At 48.2% G+C, this 26529-nt stretch overlaps 1 protein-coding gene across 1 annotated transcript in view; it reads right to left on the reverse strand.

Moving 5' to 3' along the window:
* LOC133353369 (collagen alpha-2(IX) chain-like) overlaps positions 1-25672 on the reverse strand; it is a 37525-nt gene extending 11853 nt beyond the window's left edge. The window contains exons 1-15 of the mRNA XM_061569561.1: positions 25629-25672; positions 23627-23680; positions 21774-21827; positions 20053-20106; positions 18958-19011; positions 16680-16733; positions 15351-15395; positions 11356-11409; positions 8056-8109; positions 6406-6459; positions 4631-4702; positions 3833-3868; positions 2109-2153; positions 1821-1853; positions 744-890 (exon numbers count right to left, since the gene is read on the reverse strand). Of these exons, the coding sequence (XP_061425545.1) occupies positions 744-890; positions 1821-1853; positions 2109-2153; positions 3833-3868; positions 4631-4702; positions 6406-6459; positions 8056-8109; positions 11356-11409; positions 15351-15395; positions 16680-16733; positions 18958-19011; positions 20053-20106; positions 21774-21827; positions 23627-23656 (786 nt within the window). The 5' untranslated portion in view covers positions 23657-23680; positions 25629-25672. The remainder of the gene's footprint in view (positions 1-743; positions 891-1820; positions 1854-2108; positions 2154-3832; positions 3869-4630; positions 4703-6405; positions 6460-8055; positions 8110-11355; positions 11410-15350; positions 15396-16679; positions 16734-18957; positions 19012-20052; positions 20107-21773; positions 21828-23626; positions 23681-25628) is intronic.
* Positions 25673-26529: the final 857 nt, after the last annotated feature.

Below are 26529 nucleotides of genomic sequence, written 5' to 3' on the forward strand. Positions count from 1 at the left end.
AATATTAGTAGTAGTAGTAGGTTTTTACCCTTTAAACTGGTACAAAACTGACACCTTTATACAAGGCATCATGTTTGCAATAACCACAACACAAGCAGTCAAAATGCAAACAAAAAGAAACAAGTCTGATAATGATATGCACTGTCCTTGAAGTTGATTGGTCCACACCCGAGACAGCTTTTCTTAGAGCCTAGTCACCATTGGTGTTGGACCAGAAGACGCCAAAAGGCGTACAACTAAAAAACTGTGCACTATCAGAGTATTGAGAGCTCGGGGTAAGCATTTACACTATGAGACCTCCTTTACCAGTGGCAAAATATAGTAGTAGGTTTTTACCCTTTAAACAGGCATCATGTTTGTCGACAAAACTTTAAGATCTTTCAACAAACTCTGGGATAAGAAGGCTAAGCTAATCGAGTCTCTCACCTTTCTGAAGAGATGCCGCGACTCTAAGGTAATACCAATCGCATTTACACTAACATCTTGATATGATATGCAAATTCCTTTGTCAAGGCGCTCTTCCCCTTCCAACCCAGCTTAAATATACGCTGCCAAGCCTGGTGGTGTTCATTCAGACGCTGTCTTTCCGACAGACCTGTTCTTCACCTGAGGACGGCTGCTTGCATTGTGGCCGAAACGTCGTGAGAATTATTTTATCATGTTTTATTTTTATTATTTTATTATTTCCACTTCTACGTGACTTTACCGAAAGAACCAAGAAGATTAAATCATAGAAGCCTTACCAATGGGCCGGCTGGACCTGGGGGCCCAGCAAGGCCCTTGCCTCCGGGGTTTCCTCTCGGCCCCGTGATTCCTCGGGAGCCGGGGTAGCCAGGGGACCCTCGCTGGCCCAGAACGCCCTTCTGGCCGGTGAGGCCCCGCAGCCCTTTCTGGGACCAACACGGCCACGGGGAGAGCGCACACATCAGGCGCACACACAAGCAGGGGCACACGCACAGACACGGACACACACGCACAAAGACCACCCCGTGTAGCCTTGCTGTTAGCGAGTAGACACCTTTGAAGGCCGGCACGGTACACGAGGGGGTGGGTTGTCAGCACCACGCCCGACCGCCTTAGTCTCCCCAGTGGCGATGTTTGCTACGTAAAATACAAGGCACTCATTTGAGGCTGAGTCGACCTAGGGGAGGCCCGGAACCGGTTCAGATAATCGTCACTGGTGTTGGGCCGTGAGCAGGAATGGAGCTCGGGTCGCTGGGTTCGTAGCGCAGCGCGCTAACCGCTGCGCCACCACTCCCTACGCACACACACACATAATAATGATGATAATAACAAGCACGTACATTTCTCCTTAATTCAGAGACGACTTCGCTAGGCCGAGGCCTGTGGCGATCCTCGCGTAGCGGAGATGCCGGTGACCTTCGTTTGTCAGGCCTAAAGGCTTTCGTGAGACGGGATGGATTGAATGTAGTCTGGCCAGAGTGCTCCAGACCGATGGGGGAGGTGGACTTGACATATTCACAATAAATGTGTGCGTCTGTGCACAAACAACAATTCTGACCCTAGCCCCTGATGTTAGCGGTGGCCAGGTTCATAGGCCAGAGTGCTAACCAAGGCAACCAGCACTCCGTGTATGTATGTAATCGGTGACGTTTCAGGCAATTGGACCTACTTCTATGCCAGAAACGTCACCGCCGATTAAAGTTAACCACAATAATTTTTTTTCAACAGACAAAAAAGCTACAATTCGCCATTCATCAGGCGGGGAAAACCGTCGGTAACATAATAAATGTAACTGGGGAGCGAGTGTGACAATCTGATTAGCGGCTAAATGAAGCGTCCGCTTTAGGTGGTGTTACCTGTCCTTTGTCTCCAGATGTGCCCTTGTCCCCCTGTAACGGTAGGCAAGACAAAGTGTCGAGTTAAAAAAAACATAATTTTTTTTTTCATTACGGCGCTCAGTCATTGCGGAGATTAAAAATTAACGACGCCCCGCGCGATACAAGCAGTGTTTGCCGTTTGACTGAAGGTGAGTTTTACAGGTTATTACATTATTCAAGCGCGGGGAAACGCAGTGTGGGTGATGAGGGGGAATGATTGAGTGGGCTGATAAGGCAAGCCACTTCTGGCCGAGAAGTTAACGTCACCTTGGGTCCCAGAGGTCCTCCCTTCCCATCGCGGCCAATGTCTCCCTAAAAAAAACACACACAGGGGTGGTCAAGCACGGCCACGCTTCGAGCCGAAAGGAAGCGAGCGTTTCACATCGTTTTCGCACATCTTACGTTGACAAATGCAAGTGAATGATAATAATGATAGTGAATAAAAAACAAACGGTGTATGTGTACATCTCTTTGCCAATCCACTGCAGGATGAAAATCCGTCCATTCGACAGCTTCTTTTACAATGTTGAACATTAATGTTGACGAGTGGCGGGTTTGTGTCAGAACGGCGTGCGCGTGTGCGCGTCTGCGTACAACCAAAAAAACATACAATTGACTTGACATGTAGCGACAGTCGTGTAGGGGTTGTTTTGGCCATACTTCACCGAGCTGATCAGTGCAAAAGTTGGTGAAGTGAAAAAGGGGGCCCAGGGGCCAGCTTGGATAACGCTCACCGCTGATTGTTGGCCGTGGCATGGGAATCGATTTTCGACGCGATGTTCGTTCGCCCCACCGCCTCCGCGCGTATATACGCCGACTCATGTCGCTTGTTCACAATCAAGGGCCCTCACATTTCCACAGGCGATGAATTTAACGCAGTCATAAAGATACATTTACAGGGCTTAATTTCCTACACCTCCTCCCCTCCCCCCCCCCAACTAAAGTCATATAAGATATTTCGCAGCATACGCTGTCATTTTTAAGTTTCAGCCGACGCGACATAACGCACGCGCACGTCATTGTTTATTTTCCCAGGCAATTAAAAATACATTTTAACTGCTCCCTCAATGTGTATATATTCTCCCTGTAAACTATTAAATAATGCTTTTATTGACGCATTACCCCCGAAGTGGAACTAAATATACAATTTAACCAATTCAGGGCAGTTGACTGCTATTATAAAGGGTTCCACTTATGTACGCGCGCATTTATACCCAGAGAGCCTGATAAATTACCTGAAGTAATTTCCTATAAAGCAGGTGAATGGGAATTAGATTTTTGTTGTTGTTCAAGAGACACTGCGGTGATGTCGGAAATGGAAAATTAGTTACAAAAAATAGCAAAGAAATGTTTATTATTTTGCCGAGATGGCAATCACGTCCTACGGTAGCAGCCTTTTTTTCCGTAAAAACGCGAATTAAAACACTCGTCACTTAAAAATGCAATTGGCCAAACATCCCCAATGCAAGACCCCGCTGAAAATAAAGTTGAAGCTCATTGGCGAATTTGATGAATGGATGAATACCAAGATTATCGTTGTTGTTTCGTACGGCTATTTGTGCACTCCGGCGTCACTCGAGATACATAATCAACCGCTTGTGCTTATCACTTTTCCGCGTTTATATAATGAAGAAATTAAATATGAAACAAACATTCAAAGTAATGTTATTAATAATTTCCGTACTTTGAGACGTGCGTCACGTATTAAAGTGCCCACCGCTAACGTAAGACGCTAATGTTTGTTGTGAGTGTTGTTGCCGTGTTATGTACATTGTGTATTTCTTTGCCGACAGACACCAGTAATTGAAGCAGACTCTTCAACACGGGCGGAGTGGAAAGTGTGCGCGTGTGCGAGCGCGTGTGTATGCGTGTGTGTGCGTGCGCATGTGCGTCTGCGTGTATGTACATGTGTGTGTGTAGGCGTGTGTGTGTGCGAGCACGTGTGTGCTAGCACGTGCGCGTCTGCGTGAAAGTGCAACGAGTAGTTTTACCATGGGACCTTCTTCACCTGCGTCTCCGATCGAGCCCTGCAACATGAACATATGAAACGCCAAAAGCTAAATAAAGCATTTCCATATTCGTTGTGAGATATATATAATTAAAACAAAAACACCTTTAGCAATTTTAGTTTTCGCAACTATAAAGCAACGTTGCCCGTCCGTGTGAAATACACAACCGGGATCGCGGTGAAGATTTCAATTTCACATTCATCTCGTGTCGTCCTTTGTCAACTTGTCGTTTCATGCGTTTAGTTTGCTCGCACAAACAACAGTGTCCCTTAAGGTCCGCGAGGGGATAAAACACGCTCTTTTTAAATTCTTACGTGCCAACGTGTGCGTTCACAAACGTGTCCCGTACACGGAGTACGGATCGACAGAGCGGCACGCAGTTCCGTGTCTAAAAATGTCTCCCTCCCCCACCACCGTCTCTATTTCTTTCGTAAGCATTCTTTATGGTCTTTCAAGATTCCCAGAATACACTGAGTATATATGCATCTATATATCAAAAGGGGGAAAACGCACCAACACGTAACGTATAACAGGCCCAGGGGTAATGCACCCTCACCATTAAGGGGACGAACGAGGGCACCCTACTGATGCGTCAACAGGCAGCGCCGGCGCGTTTTTTAGGTCGGAGGCGTCCGTCGGCCCATCAGGAGTCCGGTGCCCAACGTTGTGTGGGAGGCACGAGCGAGCGGGAGTGGGGGGCGTTTGAGAGCGCAAACGCCCCCCACTCCCCCACCGCCCCCCCTTCCCGGAGTGTTTCGCGTGAGACGGCGGCAGACTTACCCGCATCCCCTTGGGGCCTGGCTTGCCAGGCTTGCCGTGACGCCCGGCTGTGCCTTTGTCTCCTTTGGGTCCCTGGGAGACACGGAAACAACGGGCAGTGAGCCGCCACCGACGACAACGACAACAACAGCCAAGAGCGACAATGGCACGAGTGTAATTTTGATTTCCATTAGCAGCGGGGAGGAAACTTTCGTTGCGTTTGTATTATTTAGCGTCCATCTAGGGCGGTTCGGTGCTTCGGATAACGCGACTCGCAATTGGCAAGTTTGCGAGTTCAAACTGCAATTTGGAGGTGTATATTCGTACCATCATCCCCCCCGGAATCAATAAATTAGGTACCACTTTGTTCTATAAATTAACTGGATCCCACCAGAAGAAAGTGGAATTTCCACACGTGCATAGGAGATGAGCACTCAGGCAAGTAACGATGCATCGATCCAACTTACGATCGCTTCCCAAGATCACGATCATTGCAGTGTATCTGTGAGAATCAACCGTTTATAATTCATGCAAATGATAAGCTCATGTTTAGGTGCAGGTTTTTTTCTTCCTTTGGATGACAACTGCAGCCTCCCCCCACAAGTTATATTGTACTCAACTTTATTGACACAATCCCTCCATTGGAATATCCTTTCAACATTGGATGTCCTCCCCAATGAGGTTTTAGTAACGCGTTTTGCCCATTACAACCAGTCAGTACACAACCTGACTGGGCGACACGGCATTACGCGTGCGTGGCTCCCGCGGTAGGACAGCTTGCCAGCCAGGGGTGCACTCAGCCCATTGTACTTCCAAGGTTGATTAAAAACAAGTCCTTCTGGCAGAGAAATCAACATTGGTTGCATGATGGAACTCACCCCTGCCATTTGGAATCTGGAATTTCCCACAATTGGATCTGAGCTATGAACGGCTGATGAATGCTTCCCCCACTTGCTTGATTGATCTGGAAACCACTGGCTTTTGACCAAGGTGGCAATGTTCTATTCTCAAGACTGGTGCATGCACACCGTGTTCAGTGACTTCCGATATTAGGAAGCCACTGGAGCTATGCACTTTTCAATCTGGGATTGAAAACTCATTTCAAGATAATTGCTTTTTGTGTTTAGTTCGTGGTCCTTCCCCCCCCCCGCACCTCCGATTAGCACGCCTGGCTACGTACGGTGTGAAAGATGTTCAACACGCAACACAACATCAAAAGCTGGCATTCGCCACTTAGTGCCAGTGACGTCACCAGGGTGCTTGTGACAGGCTGGGTGCACTCTGAGGCCACGTGAATATTGGAAGGCAAGCCGACTCCCTGTGAGCGTCGCTCCTCCGCCCTCGGTTTTCTTTGGAAGTTGACTGCCTCCAACTGCCCAGTAGCATCCTTCACGAGCCTCCTCCTCCTCCACAGAGGCCGATCTTGATACTGCCGGTACCGGCCATCAGCAAGTCCACTCAGCTTAAATAGATGCTCCAAACCTGGGGTGTTTCATTCAGACTCTGTCTTCTCGATAGACCTGTCCATCACCTGAGGACGGCTGCTTGCGTTGTGGCCGAAACGTCGTGAGAATAATTTTATTATGTTTTATTTTTATTATTTTATTATTTCCATTCTACGTGACTTTACCGAAAGAACCAAGAAGATGAATCCCTGCAGTCACGAAAGCTTTAAATCGAAATTTAAAGTCCACTCAGCTCCACATCTTTCCGTACCGCATCAGCTCCATCTCCTCTCCACCCCATGCCAGACTCCAAACAAACACGATGGCACGGACACTTTGCAGGGAACTTACGGCTCGGCCAATGTGTCCTTGGGGTCCTTCAACGCCCTTGTCTCCCACGTCTCCCTGCGACACACACAACATCCATCACGCCAATGTAATCAGTTCAACAATATTATCATTACGAGCAGGAAACCTCGGAACTTCGTGTACTAACTATTTCACGAACCGACGATTCCACTTCACCACCCCCAGGTCTCGTGACGGCAATCACCCTCTCGTCAACCCAACCTCGAGTGACGTCACGACTCCTCTCCTTGCTTTGCCGTACGATTGTCAGAGGTCCACACATTTGTATTGCCGTACGATTGTCGGAGGGGACACACACACACATTTGTATTCCCATACGAGCCCAGGCGCGGAGGAGAGAGCTGGGCTTAAATTATCATGCGGCAAAAAAAAACTAAACTAACAGATTCGATTGTCCTACCGATGTCAAGGCGTAACGTGATAAGCCACATTCATTTTAATTTCTCGCGCAGCCACCGACGGACGAGCCGGCCGCTGCATTTGCACCGCAGCAAAGCTGCCCTCATTTTGGAGCGAGTGTGGCCCGTTGCGTAATAAAAAAAACACCTCCTGCAGTGGAATTTCCACTTATTCTTGCCACCGACAGCTCTGCACGTTAGGAAGTAATTTATTCTCAGGTGATTCATGCAATTGACCCGCGGGGGTTCCCGTGGGTGACCGTTCACTCAGGCTCCGGGCCAGGGCTTGCCACGTTATCCTGATTTTTCGCCCACCGTGGTGGCCGTCCGGTGAAAACCTATAAGTCTTCCTGTGATATTGTCAGTTGCATAATAATACGATTAAATAGCCAACACTCCTTCACGCGCGGTTCTCTTCTCCCTGGGTCTTGTGATATTCCTCCCCCGCACGGGAAGTCCCACAGGTTCAAGCGCACACGCACGCGCGCACGTCTGCACGTGCACGTCTGTGCGTGTGTGCGTGTGCTCATGCTGGTGTGTATGTGTGTGCATGTAAGTCCTGGGCATCCCCTAGGTCTACTCGGCTTCAAATGAGTATCTGGTGTGGTGTGTAGTAAACATCGCTACCGGGGAGACAAAGGCGGTCGGGCGTGGTGCTGGCCACCCACCCCATCGTGTGCCGAACTAACCTTCATTAGGTGTTCGCTAACAGCACTTTCCCCAACAGTCTGTTAAGGCTCTACGGGGGATCTTTATCTTGGTGTACATCTTTGTCTTTGTATATGCTCGTACATACACAAACACACTTGTACAATTGTGTGCATGTGCTGTTTCGTTTGTGCGCGCTTGTACATATGTGTGCGTATGTACGTACGTGTGCATATGTTCGACACTTCACGTGGCCTCAAGGTGCACATGGCCTGGCACAAGCGTCGTGGTGACGTCACCGCCACTTAGTGGCGAGTGACGGTTGTTGTTGTTGTATGTACGTGCGCGTGCATACGTGTGCGTATGTACACGTGCGTGCACGTCCGTTGCTCAATCATTCCGCGTCCACCGTAATAACTTCGCCGCGTATACGTCCCACGCCCGCCCGCCCGTGATACACACTCCGCAAGCGCTTGCGTCATGTGCGCGGTACGCGTGCTTGCGTGCGCGCATACGCGCCCTCGACCGCGTGCCCCACGAGGCGAGGAGGAGTGGGACTCCTCAAGCGTCGCCCGTCTCCTCTCACCTTCGCTCCGGTAACTCCAAAGGGTCCCCTTAGCCCTTGGAGTCCCACAGCTCCCTGAGAACAACAAAATGCAAATCTACGATCAGCAAACGCGCGGGCGCACTGGCGAGACGCCCACTCCACCCCCAACCCGCCCAACACACATCGATAAAGGGCGATCGAAAAAGCCTCCGTTGCGGTGGAACTGTTTTATCGTAGAGTCACAGTAATTGCTGAGATTGGGAACCTTTGATATCCATACAGCCCTAACAAGTCAATACTTGTTTCTGAGAAACGCGATCGAACCCCTCCGGTTGTACGTTCCTCGCCGCGTCGCTTTACTTCCATCTTCAGCACGGCTCGGGCTGTTTGTGTGGACGTAGACATTCGCAATACAGAGGCCTATCGACCGCCTGTGAAACGACACCAACGCCACTAACACCGGTTCATTGATCGTATTAATTAAGCCACGGTGAAGGGACCTTATTTGCCAGGGAGACCCCCACACCTATTAACATGTACGAGCGGTCGTTGTTGTTTTACTTAAAGTCGCCGCTCCTATTCCCGGAGTTCATGAGAGGCACGCGATTGTTGTGCTCGGCAGAGATTCGATGAAAATGTCACCACTTGGGGGTGTTCTGCGATTCGATGTGTGCCGTTTCGCGTTTCTCTCCGTTCGGTTTGCACAGTTTTGTCCGCTGCGTTTGCCATAAAAGTGATCATTAACGACAGGAAAACCAGGTGGGATAGACGCAGCGGTAAGAAGCCAGCATAGACGAATCACGGCTGGGGGTGAACGTAAGTGGTGATTGCTGGCTAAAGAAAGAGGGTCGTGGAAAAGTATGTACACCCTGATTTAAAGCTTTCGTGACTGCAGGGATTCATATTCTTGGTTCTTTCGGTAAAGTCACGTAGAAGGGAAACAATAAAAAAATTATGTATTGTTTTATATTTTTATTATTTTATTGTTTCCCTTATACGTGACTTTACCGAAAGAACCTAGAATATGTACACCCTCTTTATCGATAATCAACTGCCAGAAGGGATAGATGAGGATGACCGCTGAGCAACTGATTCTGATGTTATCATCAAAATAATCACTTTAAATCGACGATTCGCTGCATCGTCGCACGCCGACTAGCGGCAAGGCGGATGGAAACCATCGCGGCCGACCGGGTCACCTCGACATTTAGGGGCACCCAGTAAGTTGCGACGAGGAGTCTGGGCTGCAGCGACACAAACGCCTGCGCTTGACACCCCGCAACGATGCAACTCGAAGGCATCGCAATTCCCTCCGCCGCCAAATGTACTTTGAAGGGAGGAGCTAATTTTTAAATCCTTTATATTAAGTTCGCTTGCTTGCTTGCTTGCGTGCTTGCTTGCTTGCTTACGACCGTGCAAATCTTTCGGTCGTTTTTTAACCCACTTCCCGTGATCCAATCGAGCTGACATTTTGCACACAGACTCGTTGTGCGTGACAATTAATTTTCGTGAAAATTTTTTCCCAAAATTTTACACTGTTTAGGGAAAAAAAATATTTAATTACCAAATGCTTAATGCTGGCAGACAATCATCTGACCCATAGGTGGCAGCCATCTCAAGCCAGAGGACGAGAGGACTCTAGCCGCCACGCATATAAAGGATTTAGAGTGAAAAACTTTGTTTTTACGGGTAAATTTTTTTCATTCCGCTGCGAACTGCAACAGGGGGAATGGTGGCGGGGTGATTCGTCTACGAAAAAGCGTGAGTTGCCCACATTTTACCCCACCGCAACTCTTTCGAAGCTCCACCTCTTCTCCATCGCCGCCCATTCCCTTCCTCTACCTTCCCCTCGCCCCTCCACTCGGCCCCGTCCCTCCCCTGTCGCCCATTCGTGACCTCCGTGTGACCTCTGTAGCGGTCACTCATTCCTAGGCTCTTGCACTGCCACTGCCACCTAAATCGTTCCATGTTTGTTACTGCTTTTTATTTTTACTATGTAAAGCACCATGAGCTAAGGTGCCCTATAAATAAGATCGATTACCTGTGGAGGACCCATTTATACTGCTCGGCAGGCGGCGAGGGGGGCAGGGGGAGGGGTGGTTTCAAGAAACTTTCCGATTATTGTACTTAAATCGACAGTTCATTTCTCTCAGGCATTATCGTAGCCTAGCGTACGCGCGCTTTAGTTATGAGTTCAGACAATAATGAAGAAATAAGGACGCGCTGCAGAGCACCTTTTAATATCCTGGCCTGCGGAGTGGTTTAACCGCTCTCGGGCAGATATGAAAAATACGCTAATAAAGCAAACGATGGGAGAAAAAAAATCATCATCATCATCACGACACCACTTCGGCAATTAAGTGGAACCTGGCGGTCCCGAGTTATTGAAAACCGCAATGCAAACAGCGGGGAAATGAGCATCAAAATATTTGGGATTCCTATCGCGGACAGCCTTAATAACCATGCACCGAGCGACCTGCGGAAACATCCCCATTCCCCCGCAAGCCGCTAATAGCGGCCAAGCTCTGCGTGTTGTCGGTTATTGGACATTCCATCACATAGCCGTTTGCAGGCTTCCAATGTGCACGCTGCGCCGTGAGTGGCGGTTTTTCGTTCTATTTTATGACAAAACATTGCTCCAGTACTCTAATGAAATGCATTTTTGGGATATGCAAAATGCTTTGAATATGTAATACATTTATTTTTGCCATTTTTTTCTTCTTCCCTATGAAGTTCGACGATTACAATCAATGGAAGGAGCATTTTTTTAATTCGCCTCTCACCGCGTGTAACGCCTTGCAGTCTGGCTACAGCTGTTGGACACGTTGACACAGTTCGGCCGGTGGAGGGTCCTGAATTGGGCTGCCTGGAAAAGTCCATTTATAGTTGATTGGCGAGTGAAAATAATTCAATGCTCGAGGCTGTGCAAAGATGGATTTAAGAATCCATTGCCGTACTGCCGTCTCTCCTGGCCCCCGTAAGGCCCCCCCCCCCACCTCCTGGCCCCCACCCAGGTAAAAAGGCCACGATACACAGAGAGATCACGTGTCCACGTACCGCATGAATGTTGTGTTTATAAGGCAATTGTTTTAATTCCGTATGTCCGTGTGTTTTGTGTTGGTAAGGTACTTGTGTCGCGTTGCGCATCAGTGTGTTTTACCGTTGCACAATGGGGCTCGCATTCCCCGCACACATCCTGAACTTCTCATGCACAGTGTCCATGCCGCAGCCTGCACTCTCTCGCAGCCCCTAACCCACGAGCGGGTGCCACCCATTTGGGTTGCGAACCGGCTCTTTAATCCCCTTGAACCCGTCGCTCCCGTGGATGATTCTACTCACGTCCATGCCTTGCATCCCGTCCCGGCCCGGAACGCCGGCGATCCCCACGTCTCCCTGCCGGAGAAATCATCGCAGCGACGTCAACCGCCGCGAGTGGAAAAACCATCGAGTCGTTTCCTTTGTTCGGTGGAAAGAAAACACGGGCTCGTATGAAACTAATGGCCTTTGAAATAATTAAAAAGCGGACACCTCCACGACTGGTTACGAAACGCTTGAGTTTCACCGGGGATGCGCATTCAGGGCTGCACGCGGGCACATCCGCAGTGTCGTCTGCTCGGAGAAAGAGGTCAGATACCGCGATGAGGCGGTACGCGCCGTGCAATACCCTAACAAGAGCACGTACGCATTCAACAAGAATTTAGAAGCGTTTCAACTTTTAACACACCACACAGCATTCGCCTGGCTCTCCTGGAGAAAGAGAGAAAATGACTCGGGGTGCGAGAAGCAACAGTCAAGCGGGAAGGCGGCCACGCGATGAGCCGATGCCAACAATTTCCCAAGCTCTGCGGTCCTCTATATGTGAAGGTGTCATCGGCCAATTGACGAGCGTCTACGTGTGGCGAAAAGAAGTGAAGAAACCGGAAGATCCCACGCACGCGACGGGGAAACACTCCATGCCATGGCCGAGGACACGCTGCTAGGATGGACGGTGGCCAAGGGTCAAGGGTGAGGATGGAAGGGGGCAGCCAGAGAAATGGAACACAGCGGAGAGGAAGCCAACGGAGGAACGGCACGACACAAAAGTTGTTGACTAATACTCAATCAACACTCAATGGTAATAGATAGATATATTCGTTTAAATATCACGATACGCGCGTGCGTGCAGCATTTTTGTATAACACGTAGGCTGTGTCGGGTGGTGGTGGGTTTAACGACTCATTTATATATGTACGCGATCTAACCTAGGTATAATCTCTGGAGTTTATTTGTCAAAGAGGAAAACTTAAGCTTTGGATATTTCTACACGAGACGACTTTGAGCTTTTGTAATGTGTCGGACAAAAAAAAACTCATGATGACTAAATTTCGATTTAAAGCTTTCGTGACTGCAGGGATTCATCTTCTTGGTTCTTATTATTTTATTACTTCCCTTCTACGTGACTTTACCGAAAGAACCAAGAAGATCATGATGACTACTTTTCTACCTCTGTCGTCCGCCGCGCCAAAACAAATCCGTGGCAATGGATTTCTTTGCCTTAACAAAATATTATGTCGCTTTCGGAACGGAGGTGGATACTGAGAAATGACAACGGTCTGCCTCCGAACACAATAACAACCCAGCCAGCGCGGCCCTTCCGTGGCTCCAAACCAAACGGAGCGTTGCCAAATTGCAAATAGGCTAAAGGGGGGGGGGGGAAACGCTCGCCATCTCATGCTTTCTAAATTGTATTTTTTTGCGAATGGCAAATTGCGGTGCCAAACCTCCCGGTGCTGTGTATTTGAACGTATATTGGCGGTAGACCAGTGTTGCGATATTAAATAACAAAAAAAACCTATTATAAATGATATGAGATAGATAAAATATATATATATAGTAGAAATCAAAATAGTAAAATATAAAAATAATTCCAAATAAAAAAACGCTTATGTTAATAAAAGAAATAGTAAAAAAAACATCATACCTAATAAAAGAATAAAGAGCAAAACTTACTTATTTTCTCGAAGGTCAGAACATCTTGCAGGGTGGTGGTGCGTCAACATCAGTTCCCGTGACATCGAAGCGCTGGGAGGAAGACGAACGTTCTAACGTGGCAACCGATTGGCTTTCTCCGTGTTCCAAAGGCAGGTATCACTCCTCGTGCCCTCGACCTGGTTCAGATGGTTCGTCGATTCGTTTCCGAAATAATTTATTGGTGGAACGGTGGCATCAAAAAATCATGACTCATGGTTCTAGATTTGAAGTTTCCACCTGAAGACGGAAGCTTGTGTTGCTTCCGAAACGTCGTGATTTTTATTTTATTTTACTTTTATTAATTTTAATTTTTTACCTACGTGACTTTACCGAAAAAACCTAAGAATATGACTCATGGTGTCACGCGTTCGAATGCGAAAGCAGCTAAGGCAACTTCTGATGGAAAGCCTGCAGCTCACTCAAGGGCAACAGGGAAATCGCCAGACTTTTTTTGACGACCGGTGTGCTATGCTGCACTGGTGTACCGCCAATAAGTCCTATTTGTTGCTCAACAAATAAACGAAGAGTTCGCACTCATTGCACACGAAGTGCTCGCCGCAAATGAACCACAACACCCTTGCTGATATCGTTAAGGCGCAGAAACCGTCACGCAAACTCCGGTCATCCTCGCAGCGGCTTTTGGCTCGCCATCGAACGAAGGCGATCACCGCATCGCGCATTTTGAGATGCCATCTGCTGAACGCTCCTCCTTCGAATATTAGGAAGCCACTGGAATTATGCACGGTTGGCTACGTACGGTGCGAGCGAAGTTCAACAAGTAAGTACCTACTTACAAAAGGGACATTTTCAAAAACGTCTCTTGGCATCTTCAAATTTGTGGAGATGCACGCTTGGCTCGCAGAGGGCCGCCGTGGATTGAAGATTGCGACCTCTCGCGCGCAGGTTGGTCATCTTTGCCCGCGATCTCGTTTGAGAGGCAGAGCGAAGGGTCCATCGATGACGATCCGCGGGTGATGGCGGTGGCGTCGTGTGATCGGACGTCGTGCATCCAACTTCACGTCAGCGGGTCCACCGCGCTTGCTCGTTTTCACGGTGGCAGAGATGTTAACTACCTCTCCTGGTCCCCCTCCCTCCCCCCCTTCCTCCCTCCCCGTCCCTTTCTTTCCCACAGTGTGTGAGTGATCTTACCCTTTTCCCCTCCCAATATAAATCTTCAAGTCACCCGCTGCTGGTCCCCCTCTGGCATGGGGCAGTGAGCCCAATTCTCCCCCTTCGCATGGCCCTGCTGCGCCAAAGTCGGGCTGCTGATCGCGGAGTTTCTGTTCCCACCCCTCCTCCCCCCCCCCCTGTTTTGTGATTGGCGCTGTGTTACGGCCTCGGGATATAGACAGGAGGTCGTGGGTTCGATCCTGACCCTGACGCCTGTTGTATATTTGGAGTTTGCAGGTTTTTCTCCGGCTCCTCCAGTTCCCCCCCCCCCTCCACATTTAGAATCGACGTGCGTTTCAGAGTATTCGGCTGCGATAAATGTCCAAACCTGACGACAAGCCACTTCGTGGGGCTATCATTTGTGATGACCAGGTCGCTTGTGAAAAATCGCTGCATAGTTCAATGGGCCAAACCTGGTAAACAAAACAATTTGTTTCGTTTAAGAGTGCATTTTATGGGATCGTGGAAAATCGCTCGATGGCGCACGGCGATGTTTGACCTGCGAATTGGAGAACGGCGCGCAGCCTGATCAGCGCTCGCTTGCGACGAACTTCGCATCGTGGCCACGAGCTCGCACACCGCCCGACTTGCCTATCGCCTCCTCGGCGAGCGGCGCGTCGTTTGTCCGCCGGAGCCGCGAGCTCGACTCCTTTCCCATGTCGGTTCCACGTGCATCGAATTGTTTTGTTGTTGTTGTTGTTGTTTTCGACGCGATTTTCAGTTTGAGTTTCATTTTTTTTTCAGTTTCATTTATTTGGTGTAGCCCTGTGAGCCATTCGGCTCTTGAATCGGGTGCAACCGCAACAAGCAAAGCACTAAAACATGAACAAGAAAACATCTTAAAGTGACTATGTGCAAACAGAAAATCCAAGAAAAGGCAACAAAATATTGCAGAAAAAGCACCATACACCAACGCTGTGTGCAAAAATCCCAGTGGGATGCAAGTCAAACAACAACAACCACAAGACAACTTAGATTAAGGCCATCAGTCTTACTCCGTACTACAACAAACAAACATGGCCAAACCAAAAAACTTTTCGAAATCACCGAAATAAAGCCATAAAAGCAATGTAACAGTGATCATAGGATTCGGTGGCAAGAACGAGCTGAAGGAAAGGAACAATGTTTTTGTTTTTTAATTCCACGGAACGTACCTTGACCCCCTTTTCACCCTGTGGTCCCATTGGTCCTGGGAACCCCTGCCGAGAGAGAGAGAGAGAATTGTTAAAACGCAACATGTATGTTGAACTTCTTTTGCACCGTGTGTAGCCAACCGTGATTAATCCGAGTGCGTGGGTGAAGGACAACAAACTAAACACAATGGGCAATTCTAAAGAAATTCGTTTTTCAATCTAGACCATGATTTTAAAGTGCATGGCTCCACTAGCTTTCCTAATATAGAAAGGAAGACCGTTTGCAGATGGCAGCAGAAGCGCATCTGGTGCGGGGGAAGGTGACCACGTGGTTGTAGCTCAACAGCTCATATGTCTGCTTCCCAATGATATTAAAATCGTGCCATTATAGTCGCCGACGAAGTAATTCCCATTTGGAGCTCAGAGAAATGCTCTGAAACATGACGCCACAGAACTACTTCTGAATTCACGTCAATGAGCGTCTCGGCACGTCGGGGGTGGTGAGCGGTTTTTATATCGCAGGCTTATAGTAATGCTACACATTAATTCAAGTCTTGTGCTTAACAATAAAAAATGTCAATTAAAACACTTAGACTTTCATGACCAGTATTATGATTTCCAATTGCTTTTGTGCGTCGTAAACCCTCCTCTACCCGACCCAGCAAATTAATGAAGTTGCCACGTGGCCACTACAATACCACCCCGCGCGCAACAAACAGCGAGCACCTGTGAGAATGCCGCTACACACACCACACACACCAGACACTTTGTATCCCCAGAGCTAATGTTTACATACTGCATCAGGTACTCATTTGAGGCTGAGTTGACCCTAGGGAAGGCCCAGGAACGGTTCAGATAATTGGTAACTTGTGTAAGCCGTGAGCGGGAATCAAATTTGGGTCACTAGGTTCGTACACTACCGCTCCCCAGAGACAACTATCCTTCTGTAGAGCCAGATTGTTGAGGCAAGTGCTGAAGGCCGGTAAGGCACGAGGGTAAGGGTGCCCAGCAATACGCCCGGCCGCCTTTGTCTCCCCAGTGCATCGCACCAGGTACACATTTAAGGATGAGCCGACCATAGGGGTGGCCCAGGATAGGTTCAGATACTCGTCACTGCCGTTGGCCATGAGCGGGAATCGAACCCGGGTCGCCGGGTACATCCACTACCGCTCCCCACACACACACACTCACTCATACGTTAGATTATTATCCATCACAGTAGCCTCCCTCTCGACTCGGGCAGGAGAAACTCGCAGCTCGGATCACTGCCCTGGCTCCGAGACTAATGTCTTATGGGCATGCTGGGGATAACACACAGAGATTAGCACATCAAGTGCATCCAGTACTCACGGTGTAGCCTGCATCTCCTTGGCTCCCCGCCAGCCCCTCCACACCTTTCATGCCCTGGGGAGGAAATCAGCATCAGCATGGCCATTGCAACGGGCGACCGCTCAGAAGTTTCCCGGCAGTGCTCAGTGGCCCATAATGCAATCTGTTATTAACGTCGGCTTTGGCTGCGGCTTAGCGCAAATGACCCACGAGCGATTCCTTGGATACGGAAGGGGAATTAAAGCGCATATCGCCGTGACGTCTCCTTGCGCTGGGTCTAAATGCAGCGAGCACTTTCTCGAATATCAAAGAGGCAGAGTTTAAGCAGTTCTGCTGAATCAATTAATCCATCCAGCCGCGTGTCTAGGCGTTGATATTTTTTTTACTTTTTACTAACAATGTTCTGCTCCTCTTCCCGACAATTGTATTCAAATTGCGCCCTCCTATTTGGTAGCTCTCCAAAAGTGTGTCGTTTTCGGATCGTTCCGCGCATCGTCGGGCATGCCGTCAGATGTGTCGCTGCACATGCTTTGAGTGGGGGAGGTGGGGGGGGACCTTCGGGATAAGAAATTTTTTCAAGAGCTTTTCCAAGCACATGCAGCGAAACGTCGGACATCGTACAACCACCGAAAGCACGCCGTAGAGCGGCGGTGTGTAGACTATTGAGAGTAAGGGGGCACTCCCCTGATCTAGATTTTGGGGTGTATACCATGCTGAGGGACCTAGCTGAGGTGTTGTGTGACGTGGAGGGTGATAAGGAGTGTGTCTGGTCATGTGGTGCATCGGCCAGTCGTCTCAGTCGGTCAACCCATGGCACCTGGGTATGTTCCGTAACCTCCTGCCAGCGGGCGTTCGACGCTTCACGTGGCCTAACCGTCCACATAGCCTGGCACAATCGCTGTGGTGACGTCACCGCCACTTAGTGGCGAATGCCGGTTGTTGTTGTTGTGTCTGGTCATTATTGCAGGCACACAAACGCTCCTCGGAATAACTCTTTGAAATAAAGCGTTGTTGCTGTTTCGCAAAACCTCTGGTGCGTATCTGCTGTGGAGTCGCCTCGCTTCTCATGAGGACGGAACACAAATGTACAGAATCGACTCATTGTTTCCCAACTTCATTATTTGATATTGTTGTCTATTTAGCCGACCTGTCCACCCGCTCGTCACGATTCACGAGAGGAGAGAGACAAGGTGGGCCGCATGTGGCTATTTAAAAACTATTTCAAAATAAACGATGTTTTATTTTAGCAGGTAAGGCCGACTGAGCTATACAGCTCTTTTTCAGAAGCGACCTGGTCACAAATGATAGCTCAATCAAGTGGCTTATCGTGTAGCAATTTATAGCAGCCAAATACTCTAAACGCATGCTTTTAAATGTGGAGGGAAAAACAGGAGGACCAGGAGAAAATGCCACGTGGCCACAGGGAGAGCATGCAAACTCTAAATATACAGCAGGCATCAGGGTCGGGATCGAACCCACGACCTCCTGCATACCAGGAAGGTCGTTAACACCTCGCCACCGTGGCGCCCAATGTAGTGGATTAATGAATGAAACTAATGGGTACTCTGTGGCTCTTGGCCTGTTGCTGGTTGGCCAACCTTGTCGTCGAGTGACGTAGCACGACCGCTCGGATCTAAGCGGTGCCCCGATTTGCGGCTTCACGTCCCACGTGGACGATAAAAAGCCAGCGCGGGGAATAATTCGCAGAACTGCTTCTGAGACGTCTCCAAGGCACCCTTTTGAGCCACACAACGGAGAGCGACACACTTCCCCGTGCTCCCGCATTGAACCAACGTTCTTGGATTATCACGTGGTGCGATTATCACGCGCGTAATGATCACGTGTAATGATCACACTGGTGCAATTATCGCAACGTGTAATTATCACGTGGTGTAATATGACTTGTGTAATGATCACGTGCGTAATCATCACGTGTAATTATCACCGTGTATAATTATCTCGTGTGTAACTTTCGCATGGCACAACAATCGCCGTCTGTAATTTGGCAAGTTCAAGTGAGTGGGAAAAAAAAAAACACAGATCTGTTACGATGAATGTCCGTGCGGCCATTGCGGTGACCCGCTCCGAGGCCCATCGACTCGCTGCACCAGAGAACGCAGCTCAGCCACGGAGTGGCGGAAGCCTCGATTCAAATGCAGGGCCTCCACGGCCGCCACCTCGATGACCGCGCGCTCAAAAGATGCGCGCGTGCCATGCACGAAGCCATCGGCGACGGCAGAGAGAGGGTCCGCACGTCCGCGCGCACGCGGTCAGGCCGCCTGTGGTTGTGGTGTCTCACCTGAGGCCCCATCGGACCGGCAGAGCCTTCTTCTCCCTCAAAACCGGGGTCGCCCTGACAACCGGAAGAAGCACGGACGATCACAAAGATGGCGGGCACGCAGAATGCAGCGGTTGACCTTAGTTTGGTGTCGCTTTTAAATGGTGCGCTCAGTGCACTGCTGGGTTGGTCACGCTTGTCGTACGAATAGTAGGAGGGGGGAGGGGGGGGCGATGCGTTGGTCCACCGATTGTTAAGTCCGTGATGAGTGCGTGCGTGTCTGTATCCAACGCATGCTTTAGCTGAAAAACGCGGCATGTTGGCACAGTAGGGGGCACAGGTGGTGCACCTGGCAGCCATCTCAGTCAGTCAAACCATGGCACCACATGGGTCTGTCCCTTGACCTCCTGCCAGCGAGGCTGCGACGCTTCACGTGGCCTCAAAGTGCACATTGGCCATGCACAAGCGAAGTTGTGACGTCGCCGCCACTTAAATCGCGAATGGCGGTTGTTGTAATGCTTTCGTTAAGGCAAGGTCCCAAAGCAATCCAACAGTCTCTTGATTCAAGGGGAAGCCTGGGTCACACCATAAAACCGTAAATTAACTCTCGATATGATATAACAATATGTGTTACCCTTTCTGGCAATACAACAGGTGCCAAGATGTTAAAACATCAAACAGAATTAAAGTCGATAAAAAGCAGTAATTAAACAGTGTCATTACATTTACAAAACACAAGAGTGCAGTCAGAAGTTTTACAAATATCGCTTAATTTCCAATGACACGATTTTGCTCTATGATGCAGGGAATTTATCACGTGTATGAATGTATGCAATGGGCTCACATTGCCCCTGCAACCACTAGAGGTGGCTTGCATTAACCGCCATATAACCAAATAATAAATACATCTCGGAGTTTTGGGTTGAATGGCAACCCCTATCAAAAACTTAATCAAATCGCCATGGGGGGATTGTATTATTATTCCACTCCTACCCTAATTACATCAATACGCTTTAGAAAGAAACATCCCAAGCGTGACAACGTAATTTTGTGTGCTCATGTAAGTACGGTCATCTGTCGGGTTATGACTACAACCACGCACGAAATTGTATTTACCAGAGTGCCACCCGTTCCACCAGTCCCGGATTGTCCAAACAGCCCGAGGTTTCCCTGCGTTGGGTAAAAGTTGGGAGGGGGGGAGAGAGAAATACGGGAAGGCATCGACTTATTCACAGTAGGATGAATTTTCCGCGTTTCCCCTTATAATCTGCGCCTTGCCGATGAGCGCACAACCCAGCGGCAGCAGTGCGCCGGCGATTCACAGAGCGCCGGCGGCCTGGAAAACCACCAGCAAACGGAGCCTGTCACCGCTCGGCGATCAACAGAAAGCAATTACGACACGTCCGCGAAAATTTTGGGTCTAAAATTGCCCCGTTTTTATGATTTGCATAGACGGAGCAACAGATCGCTTTATAAAAATGGAGTCGTTCCTGAGACGTGGCCACTAACCGGCTCTCGCGTGCTCCGAAGTGTTGCGTTGTTTTTTTTAAATCCTTTATATTAAGTTCACTTGCTTGCTTGCTTGCTTACGACCGTGCAAATCTTTCGGTCGTTTTTTAACCCACTTGCCGTGATCCAATCGAGCTGACATTTTCCACACAGACTCGTTGTGCGTGACAATTAATGTTCGTGAAAAAAATTCCAAAATTTTACACTTTTTAGGACAAAAATATTATATTTTATTACCAATTGCTTAATGGTGCAATGCAATCATCTGACCCATAGGTGGCAGCCATCTCAAGCCAGAGGACGAGAGGACTCTAGCCGCCACGCATATAAAGGATTTATAGTGAAAAACTTAGTTTTGACGGGTTATACTGTTATCACGGTCAGATTCTGATTGTAACCGGTCTGTGATCGGATGGAATCCATAACGTGTAGCTAATTTTACATTCATGGTGATTTCTCGCTCAAATCCGCAGCATCGAGGCGGTTTACAGCTCTGAGCCAGCCGTAGGAAATTCCACGATCCTATGGCAGGGGTGAGTAAACCATAGGACAACCACTGCTGGCTGGGTGCCTTCTCCGCACAGTGGGGTAACTTATTGTTATAAATCCCAGATGGGTTATTGGCTGAGTCCACCGGCTCAAATCAGGATTTGAACTCGGCCTAATGCTGGGGCCTATTTTTTTTCCATTGTAGCTTCTTGACAATAACCTTCTGCGATTGGACGATGTCTGTAACGAACTGCTTATTTTCAACCGATCCAAACCCCTTCACTTAGCCCCGAATGCAACAAAAAAACGCAAGGCACGTGTGCACAATTGTCGATTCTGTACGCAAGTTGGACACTTTTTTATATTTCGGACGGACATGTGCAATTCTTTTTGTGTCCACCCTCGATTGATTTTTTCAAACATCTTCTATTCAAAGTGAATTGTACAGAGACGGGCACACGCAGACACAAGTGTGGTGTCAGCCCACTTGAAATTCTCAGGAAATGCATGCTTAGCGAGAGAGGTAGCAGAGTGTACATTCGCTAACTGCCAAAACACTTTTCCCGTCAATATTAATCCATCAAGGGGCGACAAAAAAAAACCTTTTGTCGGAATGGCCACAATTTTCGCCGAGGTTAAATGACAACTCGTTAAAACCTCATTATTTATTAAAAGTTTTAAAAAAATATGGCGGGGGAAAAAGGCACGGCGGTTGAGAAGGGGCTGTAAATGCTAAGAAGTGAGGCAAGCCCGGCTTTAAATTATTAAGCACAAGAAGGAAATTACCGTGATGGGGGAAAAAAAAAACACAACGTGAAGCATAATTTCAGGCAGTTTACCTGGTCACCGTCAGGTCCCAGCTCTCCCTGGAGTCCAACAAAGCCCTTTGACCCCTAGAAAGAATAAAGCACAATGCATTATTTAGCGTCATTCCTGGAATCTGGGTATTGCTGCATTTGTCTTACATATGGAAAACGCTTGGGGGCATTCTTGGAAGTTCACTTTGACATTATATTCGAGTTTGAAAAGCGATTGTCCATTTCGCCATAGGAGCAGCGTGCACTGCTGCGTACACGCTATTTGTATTCATGAAGCGTCTGGAAGTGGCTGCGTCTCAACAATGTGGAACTTTGTACGGCGGCGGCGTTAACGCAGCCGGATCTACAATGGCCGCGCGGAAACGACCGAGAAATTTCGTGGAGGGAGGCAGCCGCAGGTGTCTATGTCTGTGTCCGTGCACAAAGCAGGGACAGACGTGTGGCCCTTGGATGTTCAAGAGGAACAGGGAGATGAGAACATCCGAAAGCCCAGATGCTCGATTCAGACTCTCCGGTTTATCCGCGGACCGTTGCGTGCGGTGGAATTGACCATTAAAAATTCGCTCGCTTTGAAAAGCGCAGCTTCCTTATGATTAAATTCTGACCCTCCGCGGTCAAATCGGGCGACATGAAAGATGCTCCATAGATCCGAGCAGGCAAATTTTAAACTGCTTGAAGAAAACGAGAGTAAAAAAAAGCAAAGCCAGATTGCGACGAATCGCGCTTTCGGCCATCGGAGGCGCAAGTGTCCGCTGTTTCGGCGGGCGTGCGGCACGTGCATGGAAGCAGGCGACATTAAGACCATGGCTGCCGAAGGTTTGAGGAATAAGGCTTCGCCTTCGTAGGGCTCACGCGAATTGAGAGGAACGCCTTTCCCAAAAGTTGGGCCATCAAAAAGTCTGGTGCAACTTGCCTCTCGCGCACAGCGCTGAACGGTAAAATCAGCGACGACATTTCACACGGAAACCGTGGCCCCTAACAGTGGCTCTCTCGAACTCCCTCTAGCGGGGAGGGCCCTTCCGCCAGCATTGGCGCGAGCGGGCGATTGCGGGGCTGCACCTTTTAGCTCTTTCCGTGCTCTGTCCCAATTCTGTATAACTACGTACGGCAGCCAAAATATATTTGCAACGTAACTCCACCGAGGCATTTCTATTTTTATTTTACAACTGAGACATATTACCTTGTTGAATTTTATTTGTCCGTTGTTTTTATTTCTTTCTTTCCAGTTTATGTATGTGTAGCTCAGTGGGATTACGAGCTTTCAAGTGTGAAGTGAACATGTTGGTTGGCTTTTCTTTGTCCGTGCTGAAATAAAATCGTGATTTGATAACAGCGGTCCGGGAAGTCCGTAGAGGAAAAAACATCTTTACAACTATACACAAACTGGTGCCTTTGTTTATTTTTCTAACAGTATTGCTTCACAATAGCCGCATAAGTGATGTTTTTTTTTATTAAACAAAACAGTCGTTGATTGCTTTTTTGTTTCGCTGAATAGCACCCCCCGCCGTGATGACCGAGACCTCTTGCCAACGACACTTATCTTGTCAACCCAGCAGTGTGTGTTGAACGGACCTGCCTGCAGATGGGGGACTCAAAAAACGTCTAAACACACTCGAGTACAGGTGGACTGGTTTAAGCAAAAACGCTGCCAAATATTATCGGTCCGTAAAACTGTGGAGACACGAATGGAGGAGCATATATCTATTTTGCATGACGACAACAATGACACGTGCCTTTGCATGCAGTGTGTAAATGCAGTCGCATCGCAAGGCCCTTAAACGTAGAATAGAAACATACTTTATGGTACAATCGGTGTAAGGCTCCAAACATTAAATTGTATTGCGTGCAGAAGGGTTCCCTTTGTGCTGCCCTACCTTGTCTCCTTTTTTTCCAGTGAGACCCATAGGCCCAATTGGACCAGGATATCCCTACAGACATAGTTATAAAAAACACACACACACACAAACACTTAAGACGTCTTGCAATGTCCACAACGGAACACAAAGCATCGCTTGCGCCTTGTTAATATTTCAGGTTGTTGGCCGCCCGCAGCCGGAAACACGACGGGGAAATGCGCGCGAGGAGCCCGAGTGGAAGCCGCTCGCAAGCTCTTCTTGCTGGGGCTCATCCAGGGCACGTGGTCAACATGCCAATCGCACGCGAAAATGAAAACCGAAGCATGGACTGGCCTGGGTTAGCGTTTCGATTCGGCGACCACACAACGCATGCCCTAGACGTATGACTGCAAGTGATGCGAGGTCCCGCGAAGGATGCGTTACAGCGATGGCTTCGGTCCACAGGGAGATTTGGTCCACTCAACGGGTTGAGTGCGTCTGTGGATTGATTTTATAGGTCCGGCCTTGGGTCTAATGCGTGTATGGGTTTCTACAAGTGGTTTCCCCACACCAAGGTGAATATTCATGAATGTACTCGGCCAAACATCGCAGGGTCGGGAGCATTATATAAAAAAGGAGTTTGAAGACTCAATCAGGACTCATTTGGTAACGAGTGGCTTTTGAACCGAGGGTCAGTGGTTCAGATGTATTTGTGAAATTCCAAAATCTACTCGGCTATGAGGTGGGCAGGAGATTGCAAGAACTGCAAGTGGGTTCCTAGTGCACCCGTGTGGATTTTCGAGGGTCGTTTACTCATAAGAGTCTACAGCATCCAAACCACGTCTGTTGAAAAGGATCATGCCAAACATCCTACTGCCAAGCCTTGAGACTTAGTAAGTCGTATCTGGATAAAATTATATACGTCTATTTCTTCATATTTTATGCTATTAAACTTGATATATTTTAGTGTTTGTTTCGATGCAGGATGCTGCATTCATCATGCTGAAAATACCGAAAAACATTAATTTACGCGTCTAACAATTGACTATGTATGCTTTTTATAAATTATCTGGAAAGTTTGTGACAATTCACCTTGAGGTCAATAGCATGAGGCAAGAAACGAATAATAATTTAGCATTTGTAAGGCGCATTTCATACGTAGATACCAATGTGCCATGCGTGGAAAGCAGGAAATCAACGGAGACAGGATAGATGGCCAGAACTCTGGCTTAAAGGCCAATTTAAATCGGTGAGTTTCCAAGAGAGGCATCAATAGCTCTCACGGCTCAGTGGTAGAACACGAGACGGAGAAAACAAGGGCGATGACTCAAACAAGATGGAAACAAATTGATTCAGGAATCAAAACGTGACCCCCCCCCCCCCCCCCCGAATGCTGACGATCTATCGAACTGCTGGGGGAATTGTATTCTTTCTTGTGAACTCACTTTGTTTGAATCGACACACACTCAGTGTTCAATAATGAAACACCAATAGCCAAACAAGGAAAATTAATGACGAATCCGCTTGCTCGGTCCGAGATTCAACGATGAACGGGATCCAACCTGTAACTTGGAGTTGTCTCAGGACGGGAAACGGTTAATAATTACATTAACAAATGTCTCGTGACATGCCAGGCATGATGGGAGGACCGATACTCCACGGGTCACAACGATTCCATTTGACGATGCTTGCTATACCTGCTGGCCAAACGTCGGAAAACATTGAGGCGGTAATACATCGGCACGTTTGTTCATCACGTGGAAACTTTATTCACTGGACGTGTCTGGGGGAGGAGGCTTTAAGAAGCACATTTTTGCTCACGCGGGTGATCTGACCCCGACGAACTATGAAGAATCTGAATACAGGTGGCGAAACCCTGCTTCCTATCGCGTGCATTGTTGTACGTACATATGTTGGCGCGGCTGTTGTTGTTTGTTGTTGCTGTTGTCACTTCTAATTATTACTGCCATTGGGATGGCTTAGCTAACAGCGCACCAGCGGCCTCCGTGAAGAAACAAGTTCGCAGCCGCCACTTCATTACCTTGGGTCCTTGGGGTCCCACCTCACCAGTGGCGCCGAAGCCCCCTTGCTTCTCCCTACGGTAAACAATCGGGCAAATAGACAGAGAGACAGATAAATAAACAACCCCTCAACCGATTGAAACCAATACTCGGGGCTACGGAGACAAATGAAGAAAGCGACGACATTTATTGAGCGGTAACAGACGCAGGGTCCGCAGAGATCTGGAAAACACAGAAGCGGAAAACTTTCAAAATTAAATTTTCAAGTGGCAATGCAAGGCACAGAGGTAGCACGCCACACGCCACTGTGTGTGTTCACAATGAAGGTGATTTTTTTTTTTAAGTTTGATGGCGCAAATATAAATGTGTCGTTCACCCGCCACAACCCGACCCAGGCAATTAGTAAGGTTTGTCACGTAAACCAAACGAGCCAAATTAGTTATTACTTCAACACACCGGTGTGTTGGAGAGCAAATCCACAACATTCAGAATTTGTGTGCGACGTTTCGCTGGTGGGTTAACGGCAGCATTCATACTTACACGATCTAACCCTAAAACAGCTTATTCTGAATAATATTGGCAGCGAAAGCCTTACTTGTCAAACTGCATGTGTGCGTGCGTGTGCGTGCATGCGTGAGTGAGGCTGCAGTCTAAACTGATTTGAATGTATCGATGCAGTATGTATATAGAGAGGGAGGACTACTAAGGACTTCAATACCAATATTTAATTCTATCAGCCTAAAGGCCTACATTCTAGATTTGAAGCTTTCGTGACTGCAAGGATTCATACTCTTAGGTTTTTTTCAGTAAAGTCACGTAGGTAAAAAAATAAAAATAAACATAATATAAATAATAATATAAATAAAATAATAAATCACTGATGATAAAATAATGATGGTAGAGATTGATTTCTCATTTTAT

This window comes from Lethenteron reissneri, chromosome 43 (genome assembly GCF_015708825.2).
Source record: "Lethenteron reissneri isolate LAM-NWPU_2019-01 chromosome 43, ASM1570882v1, whole genome shotgun sequence".
Lineage (NCBI taxonomy): Eukaryota > Metazoa > Chordata > Hyperoartia > Petromyzontiformes > Petromyzontidae > Lethenteron > Lethenteron reissneri.